Source organism: Struthio camelus, chromosome 5, assembly GCF_040807025.1.
Source record: "Struthio camelus isolate bStrCam1 chromosome 5, bStrCam1.hap1, whole genome shotgun sequence".
In the NCBI taxonomy this organism is placed as follows: domain Eukaryota; kingdom Metazoa; phylum Chordata; class Aves; order Struthioniformes; family Struthionidae; genus Struthio; species Struthio camelus.
In genome coordinates, this window is record NC_090946.1 from 5133801 (window position 1) to 5159134 (window position 25334).

Consider the following 25334-nt stretch of genomic DNA (forward strand, 5'->3'; position numbering starts at 1 on the left):
ATGGCAATGACATCCAGCACTTGGAGGCAATGCTGACCTCCACCTTCAGTGGCAATGATAACGGGACATCTTGGACCCTGTCGGACATGGAGGACAACGGGTTCCCTGCTGAGCCACATCCAACAACCCCTGGAATGACCCCCATTGCTGCCAGAAGCCCAGAGAGCTGGAAACGCCCCTGGCATTTTGTAGGCAAGTCTTGACAGGAGCCCTTTGTTCCCCCAACAGGCAGGAATCAAATAGCCCAAGAAATACAAGACAATTAGTAGTTTAATGGCATAGAAGAACAACTGATAAAATCCTCCAGTGAAAAAACATGTGATCAGTCCTTGCTTATCAGTGACGCAGGAAACAGCAGCTCCTGAGCACATAAACACCTTGGTGGCAGGATGGGAACCAGGGGCAGTGCTCCTGCAGCTTCTGCTCCAGTTGGCTGTCACACGAGCCGCTTGTGCTGGGAGCATGGGCTCTGGCACGGCTGAGAGCAGAGCTCAGACTTGCAGGAGCTCCTGGATGCAGTCCTATGAGCACCTGCAAGGCCAGGATGGCCTGTGCTGCTTTTAGCCCCAGCAGCTGGTTTTAACCTGTAACACCCTAAAGGGAACAGCCAAGCAGTCAATGCTGGCTAATTCACCCACCAAGAGATTAATACTGGGTTGCCGTGAATAACCTGCAATTAGGAGCTGAGCTAACTGCTTCGAAATCAGTTCAGCTATGTCTCCACTGTTCCTGCAGCCGGTATGGGAAATGCAATGGGAAGGGAACCCAAGTGGGAATAGGCAGTAGGGTGAAGAGATGCAAGATATGCCCCTCCCACCCCAGAAGTCCTAAGTGATATTTCAAGGTATCACTAGGAGTTTAAATTTAAGCTGCAGACTTAAAGCTGGAGGGCTGTAATCTCTGCTTTCAGACAGGCAAGGCAGGTGCCTTTGTCCTCTTGCAGACCAGTTTTTCTCCCGAGCAGAGAGGTGGGCTCTGCCTTGGCAAAGTGGCTGAGATTATGCCATGTTTTTTGGGTGGGCGCAATCTTATTTCCATTATAAAAATTCACTGTCGTCTTCTGCTGCTGTGCCCTTGCCAGACATGTTGACTTTCACTTCCACACCTGGGAGGGGTTGGCTCTCCAGGGCAAAGGACAACCCAGGCCCTCCATGGTGACTGTCCTCATTATAATCTCCTTTCTCTTCCTCATTTTCCTCCAGGTCTTGGTCACTGTCTTCATCATCATCTGCTGCTGCATTGTCCTCAATCACTTCAACCCCATCTCCAGCATCTGGTTCCACATCACTCTTAAACCACACAGCTTTGTAGCCATTGTCTTCCAGGTTCCTGTCTGTCTTTAGGATAGACTTCACCTCTTTCTCATGGTCATTCTCTTCTTCCACTTCCTCCTCCTTGTCCTCTGGGTCAAAGGTGATGGTGGAAGCTGTGGAAGCCGTTGGGAGGCCATCAGCTTCTCTTGCCTTGGAAGAAGGTGAGGGAAGTGATGGCTGCTCTAGCTCAGATGTCATTGACCGAACACTGCCATTTTCTGCTGTCTCATGCTGTTTGGCACTCACATCTGGGTATTCATCTTCCTTGTAAGCTTGGTTCTGGTAATCTCTAGGGAGGTTTTTGGAGAACTGCAGGAGGAGAGACACCTTGTGATTGTAGTGAAAGGAAAAGAAATGGGGGAAAAAAAAAACAAGGGGAGCTAAAGTGACTGGGCTGGTCTTCGTCTAATATACACCAGCAAGGCCTTGTTGATGGTGGCAGAGGTACATTCACTTGTAGCAAGTGAGGACCATGCTGCTTGCAAGACCCAGAACAGATTTTCTTTCTGTCAGCAACTTTAATTTTTCCTCGTGTATTTTTTAAACTCCCTTTCTATAATGAAAATTGAAAAATCTAACAACAGCCTTTCCCTGCCAGCCTTGAATGATGCCGTCCCTTCCTTGCAGGTAGATGAAGGTGTGGCAGATTTAGGGAGTCCAGTAAATAAACTTAACAGCTTCTCTGCTACGGTCCTCCCATTCTCTGTTCATCGGGAGAAAATCAATTTCAAAATTACTCTAAAGCCCAGATAGCATGGAGAATTATTGGGGCAACTGGTGATGGAAGCATTATTATTGTCGATCTATGTCTACTGGAACAGTTCCTGCATTTTAGATGTTCAAGAGTGATTGCTGGGACCGATTTGTTCTCGTTGTAACTATGACTTGGCCAATACTTTCCATCAGAAAAGTCTGCACTAACTGCTTGAGATGCAGGTGCGCACTGGAGGGCAACCAGTCCCTGGGAGACGAGGGACCTCCATTAGGAGTTTTTTCCCACCATTTGCAATTCTAGTGCTCCTTCCATCCCAGGCGTGCTCCTTACAGCTGCACATAAACTCAGCCATATACAGTGCTCCCGGTCAGAAAGATTCAGCTTCTTTTTGAGTTTAGAGCTAACTGAGGCCTGGAAAAGATTAGGCTCCCCAGAAAAGCTAATTTTTATTGACTCCATTTCTGGATCCTTTCAGATAAGCATGGGCATATTTTCTAGGAGGGCTGAGCACCAGCAACTTTTACTGATTCATATCCGTTCATTTGAGGTATAACCATTATTTAGGAGCACTGTCAGTAGAGTCTAGGCCTTGCAGAGACCCATCCTAAGGCAGAGGCAAACATCTGGTCAGGTATGATTCATCAACTTTGCACAAACGTATAGAGCATTTGGAGAGCTCATCCGTACTTTAACCCTCCTCAGACCCCACTTCTTACCTCTAAGAAAGTCTTAAAGTGAGTCAGGTACAAACAAAGCACTTACTTACCTTTTTTCTTGCCAGATACTTGACTGGTTTTCCACACTGTTTGTATATCATCAGTCCAAGGAAGATTAAAGCAATTAATAGTGGTGCTGCTAAAGTACCACCTAAGACACCCATATCCCGTGCAGTGTATCTCTTATCAGAGGAGGATTCAGCTACAAGAAAGAAAGCCAGTGTTACAAAGTCTAAAAATGCCAGTTAGCTTTTTAGCACAGCACTTCACTGTGGGAGAAAGTGCCAACCAATTTCTGAAGGGCACAGAACCATCTAGTGCTGCAGAGTGTAACAGTGACAAATTTAATGTCACAGAAGGCTATCCTGAAAGCAGAGGGTTTTTTCTTAAGGTCATCACTCAAAGAATATTGTTTCTTCTACTAAGTTACATATAAAACCATATGGAAATAGCATTCATTTACAGGGCAGTGCTTTTTACCCCATCACACCTGTATTCTTAACTTTGTGATTTAGCTAAATGAATAAATACACGACTGTATTAGGCAAGCAGGTGTTACGGGGAGTAGAGCTTGGTGGATCTTGCCTGTACCTGCTTCATCTATTGCCACCAGCATGCAAAAATGAGATATTCACATTAAAATAGGGAAAGAAATAGGAAAAGAATAGGACTGTGCTCCTGGGAGGGGAGGAATTGACACTGGCATCAATATGAACAGCCAAGGCAGGTCTGACTTCCTTATGTATTCGTAGATGAGAGTGCTGTAATATAACTCTGTTATGATGATAAAGGCATATAATAGATATAGCAGTGGCATTTAAAGAGGCATATAAAGATAATAGCAGTGATCCTTAGGGTGAAACAGCTGTGAATTGCAAAAGAAAAGGGTTACGTCATGATGATGCTCATCAGAAGGTTTTTTGTGGACTTTATCTTTGTAATTGCTCTCTAGAAACTGATTCTTGTACCCTAACTAGAACTGTCAGGCCCTTTTGGGACATGGGAAAGTGCCTTTCCTTCCCAGGAGGGGGCAAGGCATCGCAGAGCTACCCAGGAGCTGTATTTATTGCTACAGAGTAAGTGGAACGGCTCCAACAGGAGCGACTGATGGACTGGCAGCAGCTGGCCCTCCCTGGCTGTAGGAGAAGGGCAGCACCCAGGCAGGAGCCAGGAGACACTCAGCACCGTCTGATCTCAATGAAATTGACGGTCCTTCATCTCCAGGCAACCCAACAAAGAAATCTCTTGGCTTCTTCTGCAGAAGTGAAAAGCATTAGAAGGTCCACAGGACAAGAAGAACCCTTTCCTGCCCTTTTTATAGCTGTGATAGTATATACCAGCTTCCTTAAAGAGCAGGTTATGCTTTCTGCAATTGGTCAGTACAAAAACATCTTTATGGAGATCAACGCTATAGCTGAGAGGCAGTAACTAACTTCCTCAGGGTCAATCAATCAGCTTTGTGTGCTGTTGTCAGTGGCATTCTTTATTTATAAGTTTTCCAGCTTCATTTTGTACTGTTAATTCATCTCTTGAAAGTGTAATGATCAATGAAACATGTTTTTGTTCTTCTGCTGACCTATTTATAACAATGGACTTTGAGTATTTTCTCCTCATTTGACTGCTCCCTTGGTTTATCATTAATATGTCGGTGAGAGTTTGGACAGTCACTGAAGTTTTACTTCTTAATCATGTCTCAGAAGGAGCCACAGCCCACTGCACTGATGTGAAACTCCACCACCCTTAACTCCTCCTGTCCTGTGCAGTACACGGTGCCTCCATTAAAGCTAGCTCAACCTGGGGGAAACTCATGTTGAGATCAAATTGGACTGGCTCTGGCACCGATGTCCCAGAAGCCAGAGGCCAACGTACAGTTATTGTTTCACGGGAGATGAGTATTTTTAAAAGGACTCTAATTTCTCCTCGGATATTAAGACACTTAATAAAGTGCCCTCCAACCCATTGCGTGCACACTCCTTAGCACCAAATACTACAGCAACCCTCCAAATATTATGATAATCCTTCTTTGCCATGATAAGACAGTTTTGGCCCACAGAACACAACTTTAAGTAAGCCCAGATTTAAATACGAATTAAAAAGGAAAGACGCTAAAATGCAGTATTTAAAGTCTGGGGAGGCTGTTTGAGGCATGTGGTGACCACATCATAAGGATGTCCTTTGAGTGCTTGGTGCAGCATGGTGCTGTCCTCATGCCAGGCCCACAGTCTGCCATGGGGGGGCCTGTCATTGCCAGCTTGCCCACAGAAGTGGAAAAGACTCCCCAGCCACCTCTGCAAGGAGAGAACAAAGAGACTCCCAGCCTACCTGTGGCAGGGACGACCTCCACCTCAATCACAGTGCTCACCTCCTGCAGGCTCACCGTATCTTTTCCAAGAGCCTGTGTGAACATGGGAATGAGATAACTTAGAGACTTCCTAGATCTCCAGCTCTCTCTCAAGGGATGTGATGGGCCTTTGGGGATACACTGCCTCGTCTATATCCTTGCCTATATCTGGTCACAGAGGAGGGAGAACAGCTCTCTGGAGATCCCTCCTGGGCCAGAACCAGGTGCATCCATCTGTGTGCATTTACTAGAGCTTGCTGTTGGGCACCTCTTACAAAGGAGCACTGAGCTGCTGAATACAGCTATTCCCAGAAACATGAAACGAAGGACAAGGCACCTACTGTTGAATTTGGCACAGGTCCATTTGAAACAGTCAGTTTAGAATTTCTGTCACCTCAAACAGAGCAGAGCCCTCTCCCGGCCCCCCACCCCCCCAAAAAAAATCCTGAGCTGCCCCTGCTCTGTACCTATAAAATTTGCAATGTCTCTTAGACAAGGTGAGTGGGGGAATAAACTCTCCAACACATTTCTCTTTTTAGGTGGAAATTTGGGCATATAAATTAGATTTTATAGATTATTTTCTGGATTTTTTTTCTTATTAAATGTGGGAAGAGAGGCTCCTAAAATCTCCCCAAATGATCTTTTGCTTACCTCCAATGATATTTTCTACAAGAGGAGAGGACAAACAATTTTATAGCTAGCACCAAACAATAGCCTATCATACAGGATAATTTTACTATCACTTCATTGCCCTCCAGCCGTATACATTTATGATGCAAATGGTTGGGGCAAAGACTATCTCTTCATTATGTCCCTTAGCTAATGCAATTCCAGCCTTGGTGCTTCTCTATTAGACACTCCACCTTCCTTCTACCACTCCGGCAAGGTTATGAAGAAAGTTCCCCTACCTCCATGGTTACAGTCCCTGGTGACTCTAGCATCACGTTTGTCAGGATGAGTCCATCTTTGGTTGCGATGAAATCAGTGCTGTTTCTTATGTGATATTCAATGTTTGGGTTGACTTTCTGAAAAGCCAGATGAGTGAATGAGTAAACCACACCGACTGTGCTTTGCATGCATCTTTGTAATAGCCTGTTGCCTGGGATTGTAAAATATGCCTGAAGTATATGCAGGTGCATAATGCAATAGATCTGGACTGGGGAGGCAGGAAAGGCTGAACTCAGGTGTGTTCATCCTGTTGCTTGGTGTTCAAGAATGTATTCTAAAAGTTTTGCCTTCAAAGAAATCTGAAGTCTTATCCAGCTTGCCTTGGTTCTTTAATGGTTGCCCTAGCAAAATACATCTATGCAAGGGATCAGGCAAATTTCATCAAGTTTGCCTTCAATACAGTGCCAAAGTGGGATGTACATGGAGAATAATCGTTATTCTGAGGGCTGCACAATTTTTCACTTTGTTTTTATACTGCTGTTCCCCTACTAGGTCCCCAATCTTGCTGCAGAAGCCCTGCCATCAGTAAAACTGGGGATCACTTTTCTTTATGAAGTATAAAAAAGAAAAAAAGAAAAAAAGAAAGCCACATGGCTGATCAGTAAATCTCTTCCGTTTTCCTCCTCCCAGTATTTTGTACAATAACGTTGCTCTCAAAATGAGTCCTTACAGGAAGGCCAAAAATTTTCAGCCCAGACTGCAGGCCCTTGCTAGTCTGTTGTTTGTGGACTTGCTCCTCTTCCTATGTTAGTTCACAAATACCTCTCCTCGCAGAGACCTGGCAGAGAGAGGATACCTCTGCCTAGGACCCTGCATCCATGAACTCTTCTCAGGGCCGCCTTACCCGGCCCTAACTCAGGTCTGGTCTGGTTCACAGTATTTGCTAACCCTGGGTGTACTCAGCATGCTATTTTGCAGTGGATCTGCTCACCTACATGGATCTGGGTGGGACAGGCTCCTGTAAGAGAGGAGTCAAGCACTGTCTGCAGATTACCCCATGCCATTACACTATGTTATAATCCCGGGGGAACATAAGAAGGGACATGAGAGGGAAGCCTGTGTCTGCCTGCCCCCTCCTCCCATTTCTCATGTTTGCTGAGCCTGCTTTAACTTTGAAGTAGTGAGAAAGGATTCAGGACATTTTCATTTCCTTACATCAGTGAAATCATCATCAGCTGCTGTTATCATCAGGGGTTTGGAAGGAACGTCAGCCTCTAGGACAAAGCTTCCTGGGGCAAGACCAACGGATACTGTCCCTTTGTAGATCTTGTTCTTGAAGTATGGTGCAGAGTCACTTTTATTGATGACCTTAATCTCTACACTAACTACGGAGTATTTCTGTACGTTGTTGACTTGGGAGGCCTGCAGAAAAAAAGAGAGGGAGAGATAGAGATGCTACCCGTTTTCCTGTAAGTGATGAGACTTAAAAGGTTAGGCTTGATTCAAAGCCCATTGCAACCAATATGGTTCTTCCCATGGATTTCAATGAGCTTTGGGTCAGGCCTGCCACAGGAGGCCTAGTGGTTCGGAGTTCTTTTGTTTTAGTCCTATTTCTGCTGTTGACTTTCCACACGATTTGGTTCTCCATAAGTACCACTTCTGAACAAATTGCCACACTCAAGTGTAAAGCAGCAGGACACCAGCAGGACACCAACAGACAGAGTCTGATCATCTTCATGGGGTTTTTTGTCAGCTCAGTTGCAGCCTAAGAGTTCAGATGCCGCTGGGTGTGTATGTGCAAGGAGTGCTTTTCAACTCCTTTCCTCTTGAGCTTGAGCTGAAAGCAAAGCTCCAGCCATGCCTACAGTTATGCTTCCTAATACTTTCAACCCAGCAGGATGTCCCTCAAGGGTTCAACTGATTTAATGGTGCAGCCCACACATAAGTGAAAATGACTCTTGACGCCTGCTGGAGCTTTGCATGTAAATTGGCATAAGACACTGTTCAAATACTGCATCCTTCCCAAAGAAAAGGTGCAGCCAAGTTAGTCTTAATTATTAATGTAATTGACTCCTGTCACATCAAGACTGCTGCTTCCTAGAAAGCCAGCTCTGCAGGCCTGTCATATGCACTGTCATCAGACTTACCATGACTTGCAATAGGAATGGATCTGGGGAAGTTACTGCTTTGTTCATAGTTAGATTCCCTGTATCTGCATCCACTGAGAACACTTTATCCGTATCCCCTAAAGAAAACAGAAAGACTATTTAATCATTAAATATCTTGATAAAGTGACCTGGAGCTCCTGTGACTCACTTGTTTCACATCTTGGAAATGATGACAACACCACCAGAGCATGATGTTGTTGTCCTTGCCTGACTGGCTGCTTCAAGAGCTGGATGTACTGGCCGTGGTTTCAGGGGGACTCAGCAGATGGAAAGCGGTGAGAAGACACGTAAACCTGACTACATGAGGCAGGAGAGCAAAGTTTTGCATTTTCAGTGCCTAGACCCAGATACAGCCAGCTCAAATTCTGCTGAAGGCCTAGAGACATCCAGTAATAAACACTAGGTCCAGGTACGCAGCTGGGGCTCTAGCCACCTAGGTCTCCACTGGACCCCAGAGCCCCACAATACTAGACTTCTCCTAGTTCTTTGCCCATCACAGAAGTGCCAGACCCCACCTCAAAGACTGGACAGCAAAGATTTCACAGCATATAAAGCCTTGGCTCCATGCCTTCATCCTCGACCTCTGGGCTGAGCAGGAATCTGGTATAATTTGAGGACTGAAGGTCTCCAGTTCCCTAAGATTAATGCCAACCCAAACCTTCAGGAGATGCAAGGGAAGGCTTATGCCTATTTTAAAGATGGGAAACCAAGCTACATAGAAATATCAGGTGGGGATTCATCTAACATGCTGTAGACATCTAAAGGTCAGACAGCTCTACCTGAGCTGGCTACTTGGACTCTCTTTATAGTCAGCAAAGAGAAGACGGAATTTTAGCACATGATTTATCTGGTTTATTGTTGATACTGGCCTCAAGATGAGCTGAATTTAGCCCTGGAAATGCTTATTTCTCTCCACTGGCTACAAAAGGCGCTTAGATACAAAAACCTTCTTGTGTGGATATAGGGGTAGAAATCAGCCTTCTACATCACCCACCTGTATTTGAATCATAAAAACATTTTTCCCATGTTGAATATATATTGAAATATGTGCCCATATTCCTTACTCTGAGATGCTACAGCCTGTATTTAGACCAGGACCCTCAGTCAGGGAATCTCTAGTGACTGTGGGGGATGAGAACACACTAGGTCCAAAATGGTGGTGGATTTTTAGGCTCTTTGATGCCTTTATTGGCACAGGTGTGGTGCTATATGGAAGAAGTAAAAGAAGATGAAAAAGTGATCACTCTCTCCATCTGCTATGATCTGTCTTTGCCTTGACAGTTAATCAAAAAGTCCACTGTTGTTAAAAAAAAAAAGAGAAGAAATGCTTTGAATGAAATAAATGGCCCAGTCAATGACTTGGCAATCAGTTGATTATATTCAGGTGATCTTTTTGAAATCAAGACTAAAACAGGGTAGATCAGACAGTGGTACTGTGCAGAGGAATAAGAACATAATTCATGGCAATGAATGAAAATTATGCTAATGATGTGGGGAATTCTTGGCTCAGCTCAAAGGCTGAATGAAAGTGGCAGTCTGGCAAAAGCAGATTTAAAGCTTAAAGATAAAACATCTCACCCAAAAAAGAATAAGGTCCCTTTGAAACATAGTCATGGTCCCCAGCCTCTGGGAATATAATTCTCTTTTTCTTCCTTCATTAGAAGTTGGTCTCTTCTAATTAATCAGTAATTTTCTGTGGATCTAATTGCTTATCTGTGACACAAACAGAGGGGCAAATCTCCTACCCCTTGACTCTACTGCTGCTGAGAGTATCTCCTCTTAGTAGGTAATGTAGGGGACATCTAAGCAATGCAGTCTGGGGAAGGTGACCACTTCTACTCACCACCAACAATGCTGTACACTATTTTTTCATTTAAAGTGTAGTCAGGATCGATAGCATAGATGGGCCCAGGCGCCAGGGTGAGTGGTGCAGTCTGCAATAGCAAGAAAAACCATTAGAGCATCAAATGCTAGCAGCACTCTCCCATCTCAGCGAGGCTCTGGTGGTTTTATCTGGGCAAAATGGTTTTTATTGCAGGGAGCTGGAGATAACAGAGCAGAAGTAAATGAGTCTTGCATGAGGATTTTTCCAGCTCTCTTCTCCACGGCATGCTGCAGGATCAAGGACAAACAGTACTGCCCTGGGGAGGAACCTCCATTTGCTAGGGTGATGAAGGCTTTACCATCATTGTGAGTCATCTGCATTTATGCCTGGAGACCAGTACTAGCTCACAGAAATTAGTAGGTGCTGCTCACCAGGAAAAGGACAGCGTCAGAGATACTGTTCGATCACTCCTGCTTACCGACTTCTCAGAGATGTTAACCCTGCCAGTGTAGGGGCTGCTGATGCAAACGTTATTGTCCATGTTGGTGAAGGTACAGGGTAGGAACCAAGGTGGTTTGGTGTCAGCTTGTTCAATAAATATGCTTATTGTTGCAGTAGCAGTGTGGGTGGTATTGGTGCTGTTCACTGGCCTGTCCTGTACCCGAAAGCAAAAAGTACTCATTAGAGACAAGTTTTATTGCCAAAAGTGCAACCCATCTGCAAAAAGCCAGTGGCCCAGGTCAGTATCTCAATTCTCTCTAAGGCTTAGCAGTTTTTGTGAGATTAGCTGAAGCAGTGAATTATCTCACTCTCTGCTGACAGAAGTGGATGAAGTACAAGGCTAGGTGCAGCCACTGTGTGATTAACCAGGGGGGAAGGTTGCTCCCACTTCACTGCCCCCAGCATCCACCCTCTCTCCTGCCATCCCAGTGATCTACCCCTTGGACTTACCCTCAGGTTAAGAGTGGCTATGGCAAACAAGGCATTTTGTTCCTCCTAAATAACTTACCCTTGCATACAAGAGCAGAGTTGTGAATTTGATTTTGTCATAGTCCAATGCTTTTCGCAAATAAATTTCTGGGTTATTAACTCCTTTTATGGCAAAATAACCATCTGTGTCCTAGGGAAAAAAAAAAAACAGAAAAGCCGTACTAGCAGACTTGATCACAGACACATGCTCTGAAATACTGTCCATTGCTGAGTTTGTCATCCCAATCAGACCTTCGAGCCTGGGGAATTGTGGGGTGGGGGGGATAGGAATGTGAAAGCTATTTAATCTTTTGGTATCATACACCGGAGTTGCCTGGCTTGTCAGAAAGGCTCATTCATGTCCCCATGAGTTTTGTTCTCCAAGATCCCCTGCTTTGCCTGCCTACCTGCTCAGCAGGTACCGGAGGAAATCTTCTACCTCATGTCTTCACTACACTCAACAGGTTGCCAACAATTCTTGGTACTGGGTCCGTGACAGCCAAGTAATCTCACATCCATGAACAAAAAATGATGAAGATTCCTCAGTCTCTGAAAGCTGGCAAGATCACTTGCTTTAGCCTAGCACAGTTGAACTTTGGAAACAACTGTAAGGCCAAACTGGGAACAGCATTGGTTGTATTTTGGTCCTTACAACCTTCTGCACTTGCTTTGGTTCTCTATTACTCTTACGTCTTGACTAGTGTTCCTCTGGATTTTCACCAGTGTGAGTACAAAGCCTGGTTTCAAGGCTAAAGTTGAAAACCTGGCAGTTGCTGTTCACATCCTGTAAAATTCCTGGGGTTACACAAGTGTAACGGAGGCAGAATGTCAGACACTGCCTGCTCACTGCATGGTGCTCTTTAAAAATGTAAAGATATGGTTGTTTTTTCACTTGAGTTTCTTTCTCTCTCTCCTTCTCTCTTTCTCTCTTTCTCTCTCTCTCCTTTTTTTTTTTTTCTTTTTTAATTCCTAGCAGGGTCTTATAGATTTGCAGGCTAGGCTGGCATGAGTTTAACCATGCACACAATTCATTTCCCCCTTTATCAAGCAAATCCCTAAGGCACTAAACTGGGACCTGGCAAAAGTGGGATCTGTTCCTGGCTTTGTCAAAGACTTTTTGTGTGATCTTGGGCAAATCATGTTATCTCTGCTCTGCCCAGATACTGCTGGCAAACAGGAGAATAATCCCTTCTTCCCCTACCCAATTCAGAGCAATTCTGAACTCCACAGGGTGCAAAGGTCTCTCCTGATACGCTTACAGACCCTCCCAACAGGACTTTCCTGAAGCATGTGACTTTAAATATCCCTGTACAGTGTAATAAAAGTGTGAGCAATGGAAGAATTCAATACTTGCAATATCGATTGCTCTCTTCTTCTAGCTAGATGAATGCTTGATTTTTGCTTTACCTTTGTGGAAAAGTCATACTTCTTCCAGAAGCTATCAGTAAACTAAATGCAATGCAGTGACCTCAGCCTCATTTTGGGGCTTATCTGAATTAAACACACAGTCTTCCTCAGAGCTACCTCCTTTTTCCCAAAGAACGAAGGTACTCACAGGCATCCTTGTTGTAAGTTCATAATAAATGGTGTCCAGGTCAGCATCAGTAGCACTTAGATCTTCGCGGGGTATAACTGTGCTATTCACTTTTGTGTCCTGAAACAAAAGTTGCCATGGTTGTCTCTCTGTGAACCAGGCTGAAGGCTTCCCCCGGTAATTCCTCCCTAGTCCCACAGCAATGGGTAACCCAGTGCCCTCTTCGTTTCCATAAAGTGCTTACCTCGGGAACTATTTGGGTGAGATTCGTTTGCTTGAAAACTGGGCTGTTATCGTTCATGTTGACGATGGTCACAATAATTTCCAAAGAATTGCTCTGAGGAAAGGGTAAAGGGAGAAGACCACTGACACCAAATAGGACCCTTAAGGGCTGCTCCCGACTTGCAGATGTGAAAGGAGAGGATGGTGTGAGGAGCACAGCTGGAAGGGGGCTGCACGGAGGCTGGGTTCACAGCCGGCCTGCCGTGAGGTGGGTAATACTTAGTGGGTTTGCTCCCACCGCCTCACCAATCACAGCCCCTCAGCGGCTCTCACTTTAACTGTGAGAGGAGTTTATATGCTTGCAAAGAAGGGACAACTCCTCACACCATGCAGTGGATGAGGAAGAGTGGAAGGAGGTACGTGCTCTTCTGCAGTACCTTTTAATAGGGCTGAGCATTTAGAAGAGCACTCACCTGCCCAGCAGCGTCGGAGCAAAGCAGGTAGACTAACAGCAAGGTATCTTTCTGTATGCAAAAACAAAAAAACAGCCATTTTAGAAATAGGCCAAAATATACAGACACTTTCTATGGTAAATGAGGCAAATAAACGCATTGCTGAATCAGAACTGCTGCCGGGGCTCTGACTTGTTTTCAGGCATCTCTCTTTCTTTCTTTGCTTTACAGCCTCACAGCAGCGTTGGGATCTCGTTTCTGCTGGAGTCAACGAGGAGTGACTCCCTGACTTCGCTCCCTGTGATTCCTGTGACATGGCGGCAGAGCTCATCAGCCGTTTCCTCCCAGTTTAGGCAAGTTCGAATAGAGATTCCTTTTTAAATTGAATAAAACAGAAACGAGCCATGCAGCAAGTATGGTGCTGCCTGCAGGGCTTATGTTTGCCATTCTTCATTCCGATGTAGGTTTTTGCATTAGGAGAAAGACAGCTTAAGGACTTTCTTCACTGCGTACAGTGCTCTCCAGGAAGGTAAAATAATATAGCAGCAACCTAGCTAAACACACTAACCTTTTATACTGCCTTTACAATCCACATAAGATCACCTCACTGCTCAGGGCTGTGTTTTGTACAGGCAAAGAGGGACCATTTCACCTGAGTTCTGGAGAGCTCTGCAGTTGTCGCAATTTTGCTTTAAAGCTTTCCCCTTGCTCAAATTCATACAGAGTCATGGAAGGAAGGGGACAGCATGCATACCATGAATCCCCCTCCTCCTGATCTTCCTTGCCTGGAAGGGCTAATCTCCTCAGCAGCAAACTTGAACTCCACTGCAGTAGGCTTATTTTTCAAAGTTATTTCTTATGTCCTTTAGAAATGGGCCATGAATCCCTGGAAGTCCAAAACCCCGGGGTGAAACCTGCTGCACCCCAGCATTCTCCACCTCACTCTTACAGCTTGTCAGCTAAAAGCTTACCTCGAAGTCCACACTTTTGGTCAGCTGCAGCTGGGACCCCTGTATGGTGAAATAACTGGCATCAGGGGAGGAAGGATCAATCCTTACAGTGAAGCCTTGTTCCAAAGTGATGGTGGTCACTACGTAGCCAGGAGGGTTATTTTCATTGACGCTTGGTTTCTGGTTATCCACAGAACATGCTGGAAAAACATGCAAACGAGATACAAAATTGCCCATAGATTCATGCCATGACAGAGTTGGGTCACACCTGAGACCCCTCTAGCTACCACTGGAGATAAGGTCCTTGAACGAAGCTGGCTTGGAGGAAGGGTGCGAAAAAGCCATCCACCAGTTTTAAAAGTGCAGTCTTCTGCTGTAAGGGTTATTCCTCTGTGGCTGTGGGCCTCCTGCAACAACTTACCTTCTTGCTGGGCCAAAACATGTATTGTGGAAGGCAGCAGAAAGAGCATAGAGGTGAGGAACCGGTGAGAAAAGGCCATGGTGAGTTGCGGGTGGTTGAAGAAAGCCCTATTTCTGACTAAGCTGATTCTCTTGTCTCCCTGTTGCTCCCAGTGCCTTGTTGTGCATTCACTGCTTCAGGAAGGCAAACAACATTGGCTCTTCTGAGCAGATTGCTGCAGCTCAACCTTTGCCTCCTTACCTGATTGGATGACGTATCTAAAGATGTTTAGTGGTCACAGAGTGTGATAAGGAGTAAGTTGCATTTTCTATTTTACTTCTGGGTCTTTCTGATCTTTAACTCTTTCTCGAGTTGAGGAAATATTTGGAGCATTTCAGAGCTCAGAGCCAAGTCCCTGAGATGAGCACAAAGGAGGGTGAGGGCTAACACTCGGGAAACTGCCTGTGTATTCCAGCCTCTCTCACCAGGGAAAAGTGGTCAAATTTTTGTTTCTAATACACCAAGAATACGGTCTGTGTTGGTGAGATCATTTCCTGAAACATGTAATAATGACGCCAATATGCCTCCTCCTCATTGCCTTACTTATCTTACCCAGGCTTTGCCTGCATGGCTCTCGTTCCCCTTTATAACAGGTTTTGTTCTCCAGCCCATGACCTCTTGTTTCTCTGGACAAGCAGAGCAGGAGCTGGGGGGGTGGTCAGAGCTCCCGTTTCTATTTCTGTTTTAGTGTTTTCCAGTGCAGAATGAATCTCATTAGAGGGGCTATTGGTGGGAGAGGACAAAAAGCTGGGGCTGCTTTAGGTGAATAAATGCTCAGTTGGGTCCCGTCACTTGCTCAGAGATTCTGGTTTTATGGTGAAAAAGAAGGGTTGGAAAATAAGGATAAGCTGTGCAGAAAGCGCCAAGCTTCCAGGTGAGACTTTCGTTAAATTGTTTAACATTTGTGCCTCAGTTTCCCTATCTGCAAATGAAGGAACAGAACCACCCTTTCTCTGTTTAATTTCGCTGCATGGAGCGTGGCCAGCCCGTCCCTGGGTAAATGGGTAGTGGCAAGGAGAAGGGACACCTTGTTGCCAGCCGGTGACAAAGAGGCAAATGAAATAACTTCCCCCCCGATGCCTCCCTTCCCTTTGCTAGGTGGAGACTCATTCACACATGACAAGCCTTTTGGCAGAAGAATGTGACTTTGCGCCGCACTCTGGAATATCTGCAAGGCTTTTTCTGTCCCTGTTATCTCACTCCTGCTCTCAGCTGGCGCTGTCGGCGCTCCCTCCTGTGACACATATGGAGAAAGGTGTGCGCCGCAGGCTTTGCTGGAGGAAGGGCTTTCCTCACACCTAAAAGTTGCCATTTTCTGGGGGAGGATCTGAGAGGAAGGCGGCCCTGGGGTTTAATCCGTTGTGTGCTGGGCACTGCACATAGCCAGTAGCAGGAGTATCTACTGCCAGGGCAAAAAGGGGGGGAAGTGGAAGCACGTCACAGTCCCATCTTAAAAATGATTTGGGAGGATGAGATGTAGGGGTTGTCTGAAAGGTGTAGGGGCATGTCCCACTGAAAGGAGAGCAGGGGCCCTCCAAATGATGAAAGTGTGCAGAAAACATCTGCTGACCTGAAAAGGACATCATTTTTCAAATTAAAAGACAGCCCTCAAATATCTTATTCTTATTGCTGAAAATGGCAAAGGTTTCAGTGAAGACCAAGCCATCTTGGCTGCTCTTTCCTTTGGATGGCAAAGGAAGGAGCTAGATCTTTTGTAACTCACTGGGGCTGAGTTAATCAGTTATTGTTTCTGAGATAATCTCGTTATTTTCAGCTACTCAACAGTAACCGGACAAGGTGAGTAGAGCAGATCCGGAGATGGTGGCCAAGGTCAGCCACAGCCCGGTGATCACCCAGCGAGTCCATAGGGATGAGGCAGGTCCCCTTCAGCTGGTAGCTCTTTGTAGGGAGGCTCCCTTAAATCCCCATCCAGGCTGCAGCTACTTGCACCTCAGCAGCTTCCTAAACCGTCAATAGCATGTTATTCCATCATCTTGTCCTGTCTTTTTCTGAGCCTCTATAAGTTTTTCCAAGACAAGTATCATGCAGCAAGGCATTTGGCCACTTGCTGTGCAGAGAGATACTGTTGTTTTGAACCTGCCCCTTGTATAGGAAGAGGAAAGTAACAGCCATTCTCATTGCCCCTTTTAAAATCCTAGTTGCTCTGGAAAAGATCTTAGATACTGCATTTTAGCCAGATGGCCATTAGTGGCTTAGTAAAATACAGACCGTCCAGACTCCCTCCATACATCCTTCCACAGGTTTCTTTCCTAGCGGAGATTTTCTATAGGCCAAAATAAACAAATACTGAGGCCCACAAGATGTGGGAATAGCATTTCAGCATCACAGTAAAGGGAGTGGGTACTAAGATGAACATTTGGGAGGGATTAATTGCTTTGTAGATGTAGGGTACATCATACATGGTGAAAAACTGGTGATGCAGAATGGACTGAGCAGTTTCTTTGTTGGGACACGTGATCACAACTGAAGGTACCTTTTGTTTAGAGCCAGCCTTCAAAATCCATTGCTTTTACAGGGAAGGTGGAGTCCTTGCTCTGTCAGAGGAGGGAATCTGTCAGGCAGTGGGCCAAAGAGATAGTGTAAAAAACTCTTTAATGGTGGGAGTGAACTCCTTTCAGTGGTGCTTTGTCTTCAATGGCTATGAGAAGGCGGGGCCAATAAATACGAGGGCAGAAAGGAGCAGAAACAATATATGCATTGTGTCTCTATATTGTGTAGCCCTTGTATTTCCTTGTGGTAAAGCTGAGTGCCTGGCTGCGTTTCTGCTAAATGAAAGCACCGGTGCTGACTTTTTTTGTACAGGTGTGTCCCTGTTTTTTACCCCAGCACAGATAAACATGAATAGTGGGCACGTCTGGGTACTGCTTCCCTTTCCGTTTCCCAGCGACAGAGCTGGACAAAGAGACAGGATCTCAGCAGACACAAACCCAAAACCCACCCTGCTGACACCAGTGAGGCATTGCTGAGTCACAGCCACCAAAGATGTGGCCAGAGCCTTGGGCAGCCCCAATATCCTCCGTATATCGGTGGGGAAAGCATGGCAAAGTACTTCTCCCCCGCCACCTGGCATTCCTAATTGTCCAATATCTAGCAATCTTGGTACCACCCTCATTACTGTTCCCCAAAGATGAGCCAAAGCACAGGCGTAGCTAACAAATCTTTATTAGTCTTCAGAAGCAGGCAGCCAGATGCTAACATGCGGTGGAAGTGATATGCTTCATTCAGGCTCCACCTACCGACACCAATTCACACTAACATATATTTTTCTCTTCCTTACCCAAGTGGTTGCATTGTTTTTTGGCTGCTTTCTGGAATTTAGTATTTTTTATTTCCTGATCTCAAGAGCGCCCCCTAAGCAAAATTCAATAGCTTCCTTGTTTATTTTCAAGGCTATGTACATGCAAAGCCATCTCCTTGGCTGTTTTTGACAGAGTACTGGCTTTTGCTTCACCTCTAGTCAAAACTGTCCTCATCTTCCTTCATCTCTGCAACCAGCTGCTTGGAGATGGGACAAATATACTGGCTGGTAACTGCAGCAGCTTCCCTGGCATCACTGCTCGAGTGGCTGTCAGGAGGGAAAAAGATGGGTGATAGTTTGTTGTTCTCAGGGGACTGAACTGTGGAAGAGCACAGAGATGACTTCAAGGAGCGCACCTACGACAGAGGTGATTACAGCTGCCAGCTGCCAGGCACCGTACAAACTCAAATACATGGGAAAGGCTGTTGGTGTTATCATCCCTGTTTATTCGCAGGGCAACGTGGACCACAGCCATTAAGAGCTAGCTTATTCCTCCTAGTTTTAGCCATTTAATAGTGAGATGTGTAATTGAAAGCAATTACTCACTGGGAAGAGATGGACTTGTCCAGATACTGGTACAGCCTATCCTGAGATACATGTTTAAGAGAAGGGGGCCTTTTTTTCCCCCTGACTAGAGCAGGAGCAAGGACAGTATCGGACTGGACACTTAATGGACACTGCTAAATTTGGGTAGGATACATCCCACCTTGAATATCTCCTAGAAGGGCTCTACCACCCCTCAAGAACTGTCTTCAGGTATCTCAGTTCTCAAAAACAAGCCTGTCTGTCTACTTCTGGAAGAAAGTAAGTACTAAACAGAAAAAACATAATGAAATCATCACTGTAGTAATATAGGTGGCTTGATAAATTTGAATGATAGAGCAGAAAAGTAAATTCAGCCTAACTGAATTAAGACAGGCCAGCAAACACTTTCTATTTTAACTGTTAGATCAGGTTTCCTAATGCGATACACCATTGCTTTAGTTCAGGCTGACAACTTTACAATCAAAAAAAGATCTTATTTCACCTCCCTGGGTTATATTATTTTTAATAATTAGCTTTTATATGGTGCTTCTTACCTGCAAATCTTAATGTCAGCTTCTCTTTAGAGAAAGCAAAAGTGAATGCCAGGTGTGTTTGGCACACAGGAGTAGAGATTACTGGCATGGAAATCAAAATATTGAGATTGAGCCACATGCCACCTTGCAGTAAGACTACAGCATTCTCTTTGCTAGCTGTGCAAGCCTGGGCGTGCAGTTGTTGGCAGAGCATCAGGAGGTTAAAAAAAAAACTGCCTGATGGATAGCCACGTTTCAGGAAGGACACTCCCCGACATGGCACCTCCCCAGGTGATGGGGGAGGAAGAGGCAGAAGGGATTTTAAAACATGCACTGTTTTCTAAATCTTCCACCTTGCCCCTCCACTCAGCAGGGCAGATATTTTTGCGAACGCCAGCTGAGCCCTTCTGATGCCCACAGCTGTGGCCCAGGGACTCACAGGCACCTGAAGTGCTGCATTACATCAGGCTTCTGCATTTGGGGCAAAAACTGGGCATTTACAAGTTACTAAAAGTCGTTCTTCAAGGACAGCTTCAACGCTGTTGCATTCAGGGCTGTAGAGGCACCAAGGTGAGAAGTCTGTCCCACCTACCTGGCGTTCAGAAAGCTCTGGTATAGCCACATAAAGCAAAGATCCTCATGGCTGCTTTTCTCCTCTCTCCCCAGCACATCTGCATTGCCTGGGCCTGGAGGGCTGATTTAGACAAGGAAAAAAAAAAAAAAAAAAAAACAAAGAGTATAACCACCACATCTGTAAAGCAGCACCATTCTTTAGAAGGCAGATTCACCCACCAACAGCCTGCCCTGTGGTCATACAGCCACGCTCTGTTAACTTACCAGGTGTCACCTCAGCTCTGCTGGAAGAGAAACAAGTATCCTCTTCAAATCAGGTTCAGATGCTCTTTAAGTGCCTTTTTAATTTGCATCCCCCCAAACAACTTGTGACAGCTTGTGTAAGATCAGTCATGGACCCCCCCCTCCCTCACTGGCTCAGCTCAAGCTCCTCTAGAAACCATCAGCCTGATTTATTCTAAAGAGCCAAACTCCAAGAAATCTCCACTTTCTCCAGGAGTTTGAGGGAAACTGCTGGCTTTTGACCTGCTGTGAATATTGACAGAATTTTGAAATGTTCTTCCTTCCCACTTAGCTCATGACAAAGGGACAGATTTTAATATGCACTTGCAAGCTGCCTCGTTACCCAGTATGGACATGCCCTTCAGCCCATGGATCTATCCCTTCTTCCGGCATCTGGAAATTAAAAATCTACTGCATCTGCCAGGATTTCCTTAGTGGTGCATGTCCCAGAAAATATCAAAGCACCCTACAAAGATGGGAAGAAAGAAATGTGCTATGTCTCTGCCTTGAAGAAAAGACCAAGCTTGAAGGAGACCTTTCCAGGCAATGTTCTTCCTTCATAACAGACCAGTAGCAAGGACAGATGGGGATAATAATATCATAATCAGTGCCACATAATACAACTGATGCCGTGCTTGCATATGTGACTTCTGCGGGAGCTAGTCATCCTGTTCTTTGACTGGTTGAAAGATCCAGTTTGCCACATATATAATTTTGTCTAAAGCATACAAAAACCGTGGTTGGGGACTATGAAACTCAGAGCTCTTTCGCATTCCACTGCAGCTCCACTTTTCCTGAATACTTTATTTGAAATGGGTAAGTCACTTGCAACTTTCCCTGAAAAAAATTAAACCAAAATACCTCCAAAAAAACCCAGCCTATGCTCTGAAGTTACATCTCCTGCACATAAGACTCAGTATCCCTGCAATAGAAAATGTTGCCTTATGCTGAGAAGTAGCCTCAGTGAGAAGGTCTGTGTCCTACTGTAACGGGCAGGGCAGGCTGGTGGGACATCTCTGCTATTGCACAGCAGCTCAAGGCACAGGCTGGCAGGAGGAGACCAAGCCCCAGGCCTCTTGCTCTTGCCTCGAGTTTCCCAAACCACTGGCCATGCCACCCTCTTTCTCTGCAGATGAGACCTGTCTCCCTGCAGCCTGTGTCGGGGCTTCCTCGAGGGTGAAGGAAGGCTGAATGGCTCCAAGTCACTTTTCCATTTCCCAGGAGGCAGAGGTTTTACCTGCGCTTGCGGCCCATAAGATTTTGGATGAACTTCTGAACTTGAGCCTTTCCTCTCATCTTGCTGTATTCACTGGTAAACAGCCCATCTGAGTGCCTCTGGGACCTGCAGTGGGGAAAATAAGGGGTCATAAGACCATATAATGCTCCCCCCAGCCCCGAAATGTGAGACATATCCTGAGGCTCTGGTATCCCTCCCCTGCTGTCTCCTCTAATCTTGGACATCCTCTGGATGAGGCTAGTGCTGTGGCTGGAAGCAGCTCAGCCCCATGGGCATCCTCCTTGGCTGAAGTCCCATATCTTGTTGGAGGTGTCCCTGCGCTGGGAGAGTGGTTTCAGCTCCTCCTTACCTCTCCTTGAGGCCCACTAGGTGTCTGACTAGCTGCTGCACATAGGCATTGCCATTCATCTTCCTGAGCTCACTGTGGAAGAGCCCATCCGCATGTCTCTCGGTCCTGGGAGGTTAGAAGAGGAAAAATGGTTGGGCATTTAAAACTTCTCCCTCAGGGAGGAGGGTCCTAAGCAAGGATTGGCAAGAACTGAGTCAACATGGCAAAGTTTCACAGAATAGCAAATCCTGCAGATGCTTAGCCATCATACAGCAGAATCATCTGAGTCTCCTCTTACTAAAGTCATTACTTTACCGTAGGGGTATGGATATGTTAGGATGTCTGGTTAACAGCATAAAAGCTAGGACAAGAGACAGGAGAAGACACCCACAGATCCATAAACCCTGAGGAACAGGTAGTTAATGGTGAAGGTACCGAAGAGCAGCACTCTCCAGTGGCCGTTGAAAGGAGGGCTCAAAACCTCAGTGAGGTTCAACCAGAGCTAGCAAACTTCAAGCCAGACTAGCCTGAGGGATAAAAGGTCTGGGATCCAGCTATTGATCTGGACCAGCTACTCAAGAGATCCCTTTTTGTGTGTGTGTGTAGGTCTGCACAGGGAATGGGGTGAGGGGAGCTGGTCCAGGCACTGATTGCAGCAGTGGGAGGGCTGCAAAGGAGTCTCAGCTCTGTCCTCCTCCTGCTTAACTCCTTTAGCCTCTCTATGCTTTAATTGCTCCTGCACAAGTGGGAAGAGAGATGGATCCTGCTTCAGAGTTACATTCAAAGTTGTGAACTGGTGGATTAACAAGGTTGCCTATTCTCTGATACCTTTTTGCAGGACTGGGCTGTTTGAGACAGAAACATCCACCTTTACCAGTCTGTATAGGCACCTAGCAGGAAAATAGACTCAAGAGTATCTTTTTTTTATTGTAGTTTCATCTGGTAGTCTTGTTTTTTTCTCCTGGATGGAAGATAAAACTTTTGGATGGGAGATTATAGCTAGCTTTCTACCTAGTGGACTCTGAACAGAAAGCCGTGGAGTGAAAGGAAGCACAGGCACAAGAAATGCTTACCTTTCGCGGGACGGAAGAGACGCTGAGAAGTGCAACAGGACAATCACGGGAATAAATAGCTGCCACAGACCAGTCATCAGGGAAACCATGATGTGTCCTAAATTAAAGCGTGCAGTTTTATGAGCAGTAAAATAAATGACCTTGCTCTTTGCCAGCTGCAGTTCATATGCTGCATAGAAGGCATGGCTATAGGAATAACACCACTATAATTAAATTAGGCAGGAATTCCTGCCAGCAAAGCTTGTATTTCTTTAAAAATATGAAAGATGAGCAATTCAAATCTGTCATGTTGCCATTAAGTTTTAAGCTGTTTGTAGCTGTTATCCCCCCCAACACCGTCAGCCCCGGAGCATGGGCCTGAGGTTGCCTATGAGAGATGGTGTTTGTCCTGGAATATTGCTGTGAATCAGTATAACATGCCTTGAATATGCAGGGAGGTATCGTGTGAGTTAATCCATGACCAGCACAGCACCATGGAATAAACCCCATTCCACTGTAAGTCTCTGAGAGCTGAGTCTTCAGGGAGATTTAAACCACCCATCAAAACATCCCACACAGACAGTTATTAATATATCCAGAGGATGCCCAAGAGAAATCTGTTCTTTTTTTTTCTAAATTTTCATGCAAAAGAAATTTGGCATGTACCAAAAAATAATTCATCCACACACAGCGGGAGGGCAGGGCTCTTGCATGTACTGGTATCTATTTATCCGCAAATCTTATTTTCAAGAAGAAAAAAAAAGAAGTAACACACACAGCTTAAGTAACCGCAAAATCTCATATCTTCTTATTCTCTTACTGGAAAAAAAAATTTTTTGCCTATCACAAGTCATTGCATATTTTTCCCCTTTATTTCCCAAGTTCTACTTGCAGCTCTATGCCTGCAGAAATGGGTATGTGGCCCTATAAGAGGGTGCTCACATTCCCCCAGGAGTTACACAGGGGTTGTGCCTATAATTTATAATACTCATGTCCTCTGCTTGTGAAGAAGCAAATCTTGCTTTCTTAGTTACCGTCCTGGAAACCCCATAGTGCACTCGCTAACCCATAATCGGGGTCCTCTCACTTTGGTTTTATTCTAGTCTGAAACCAGACGGTTTGAAGAGCATTAAAGGACTGTCAGAGTTTACTGAACACTTTCTAGCTCTTCAGGGACTGTTTTCTACCCTAGAGATACTGCAAGACAAGGAGCAGGAAGCAGATGAATGACAAGAGTGGGGGAATTTATATATAAATGACTTCACTGTAAGCCATGGCACAGCTGTTTAATGGGGGCTGCAGAGCTGAGAGGAGAGAGGTTTTGCAGAGAAGTTCATAGTTAGGGAGTTGTAAGCTTCATCTCATATCCCCCTTCTGATGCTTTTGGTGTTGTCAGTCTTCCTGCCCTGGAGAAGGATTTGGCTTGGAGAAGAATTACATAAACAAAAGAAAAAGAACCTTTCAGAGGTCTGTTCCTTATTGGAGTCTGGACAAAACAGGCTCTAAAGTGCTTCCTCTTGTTTGAGGGACGTGGAAGAGATGAAATCAGCCCCTGAGTGCAGAGCATGCCAAGCCTCAGAGAAGTAAAACCAGCACACTGAGCCTGTCCCTCAGTCTGTAAAAAACCTGCCACACAATGTCTTGGTCCCTGGCCAGGATCGCAAGCTAGCGTTTTGGCTTTCCTTGTGCCAAGGCTGACGTTCCTCTTGGAGCACCGCAGACCCACCTTCCCCCTTGGAGATGGCCATGGGGAATCATCCTATGTCCGAGAGGATTTCACTGTGACTGTGACCATTTGTCCTCAGAAACTGTATTTAACATCCCATTTTACATCCCAGCCCCAGCTCTAGCGTTGCCCCTCTCTCCTGATGGTCTTCCCAGCTACTGACCAAGCAGATCAACTCATCCTTTCCCTTTCTGCACATAATCTTCTCTTCCCTGTGCAGATCAGATTTGGTTGGTGGAAATAGTGGCTTTTGGGGGACTTTACATATCAACAATGATTGCTTTGTATTGCCTTTTTTTTTTCCCATCAGTTAGATCCTGGGGTAGATTTTCAGCATTTTCACAGTAGAGCTGTTTAACCTCCTTATGAAACTTCCAAGCTTTTATTGCCTTCTTCAGTGATGCTGGCTTTCAGTAAACGCAAGCCCCTTAGCTAGCTGGGGACCTTTAGCTGAAAGAAGCATGCACTGAGCCAGGCCAATACCTGGGAGCAGCTCAGTGCTTTCCAGTGGACAAATCTGACTACCAAAACATCAGCTTGCACCCAAGGCCTTTGCCAGAGCAACTCTCCTGTCACTCTGAAGGAACGCTGCTGTTGGGAGAGCTTCCTGTTGCCAGCCCAACACACCTTCTTGCTCCTGCCCATCTGCGAGGCTCTACCTAAAACTAAAGACTATGTATTTCTGGACACACATCTGGTCTACCTGGTGTTTCAGCTCTGTTCTTCCCTCTGGTTCTTTCTAGAGGGAGAAAACCCCACATACCATCAGCACTGCTGCTTAGAACGCGGATTGTCTCTTGGTAATGGCTTGGCAGAGCACAATGGAGGCCTGAAATCCACCACCCAGACCTTGAATCTAGGGAGAACACTGCCCATTCAAGCTGATCATGTCAGCACAGCGGTACTCACCACGTCGGGGTCACTCGGGGCTCTCGGCTGTCTCACAGCTATGATGAGCCACTGGCCCACTCCTTTCCATGGCCCCCTATAAATCTGCAGCCCTTATCAGGAGCAATTACTTGGGTAAAGATGGGAATATGAATAATTATGATTAACAGCAGATAATGCATCCGGATTGAAATATCCTTTTAATTACTCGGTAAACCTGTGCAGGTCATTCGCAGCAATTCAACGGACCATATTTGTGCTGATATGTAACGATGCCTATTTGTGTGCATAATGACAGTAATTTGCTGGACAAACATC

General features: G+C 45.5%; 2 protein-coding genes across 2 annotated transcripts; both read right to left on the minus strand.

Annotated features, from left to right (window-relative positions):
* Window positions 1-252: 252 nt before the first annotated feature.
* CDHR5 (cadherin related family member 5) lies at window positions 253-14760 on the minus strand. The gene is made up of 14 exons (XM_009670840.2): window positions 14515-14760; window positions 14115-14293; window positions 13165-13215; window positions 12714-12806; window positions 12491-12589; window positions 10976-11086; window positions 10445-10621; window positions 9985-10075; window positions 8121-8218; window positions 7189-7395; window positions 5994-6110; window positions 5067-5139; window positions 2795-2946; window positions 253-1622 (listed from the first exon to the last, which is right to left on the minus strand). Exons 1-14 carry the CDS (start codon window positions 14591-14593, stop codon window positions 1038-1040), a joined length of 2112 nt encoding a protein of 703 aa, XP_009669135.2. The 5' UTR covers window positions 14594-14760; the 3' UTR covers window positions 253-1037.
* A 2973-nt stretch (window positions 14761-17733) lies between these two features.
* Window positions 17734-25085, minus strand: SCT (secretin). The gene is made up of 6 exons (XM_009670841.2): window positions 25038-25085; window positions 22424-22520; window positions 21372-21476; window positions 21023-21127; window positions 19523-19624; window positions 17734-18139 (listed from the first exon to the last, which is right to left on the minus strand). The coding sequence occupies exons 2-6, from the start codon at window positions 22510-22512 to the stop codon at window positions 18028-18030; spliced, it is 513 nt and encodes a 170-aa protein (XP_009669136.2). The 5' UTR covers window positions 22513-22520; window positions 25038-25085; the 3' UTR covers window positions 17734-18027.
* Between the last annotated feature and the right edge of the window lie 249 nt (window positions 25086-25334).

Coding starts and splice junctions, on each gene's coding strand:
- CDHR5 (XM_009670840.2), bottom strand. CDS start 14,593: ATGGCCTTTTCTCACCGGTTCCTCACCTCTATGCTCTTTCTGCTGCCT. Junction 11,087..12,490: donor AACTTACAACAAGGATGCCT/GTGAGTACCTTC, acceptor TTTTTTCCCTAG/GACACAGATGGTTATTTTGC. Junction 5,140..5,993: donor CAGGGACTGTAACCATGGAG/GTAGGGGAACTT, acceptor ATGTTCACACAG/GCTCTTGGAAAAGATACGGT.
- SCT (XM_009670841.2), bottom strand. CDS start 22,512: ATGGTTTCCCTGATGACTGGTCTGTGGCAGCTATTTATTCCCGTGATT. Junction 19,625..21,022: donor CTTATGGGCCGCAAGCGCAG/GTAAAACCTCTG, acceptor TGTCTAAATCAG/CCCTCCAGGCCCAGGCAATG. Junction 18,140..19,522: donor CAGAGCTTTCTGAACGCCAG/GTAGGTGGGACA, acceptor CCCTCCTGACAG/CCACTCGAGCAGTGATGCCA.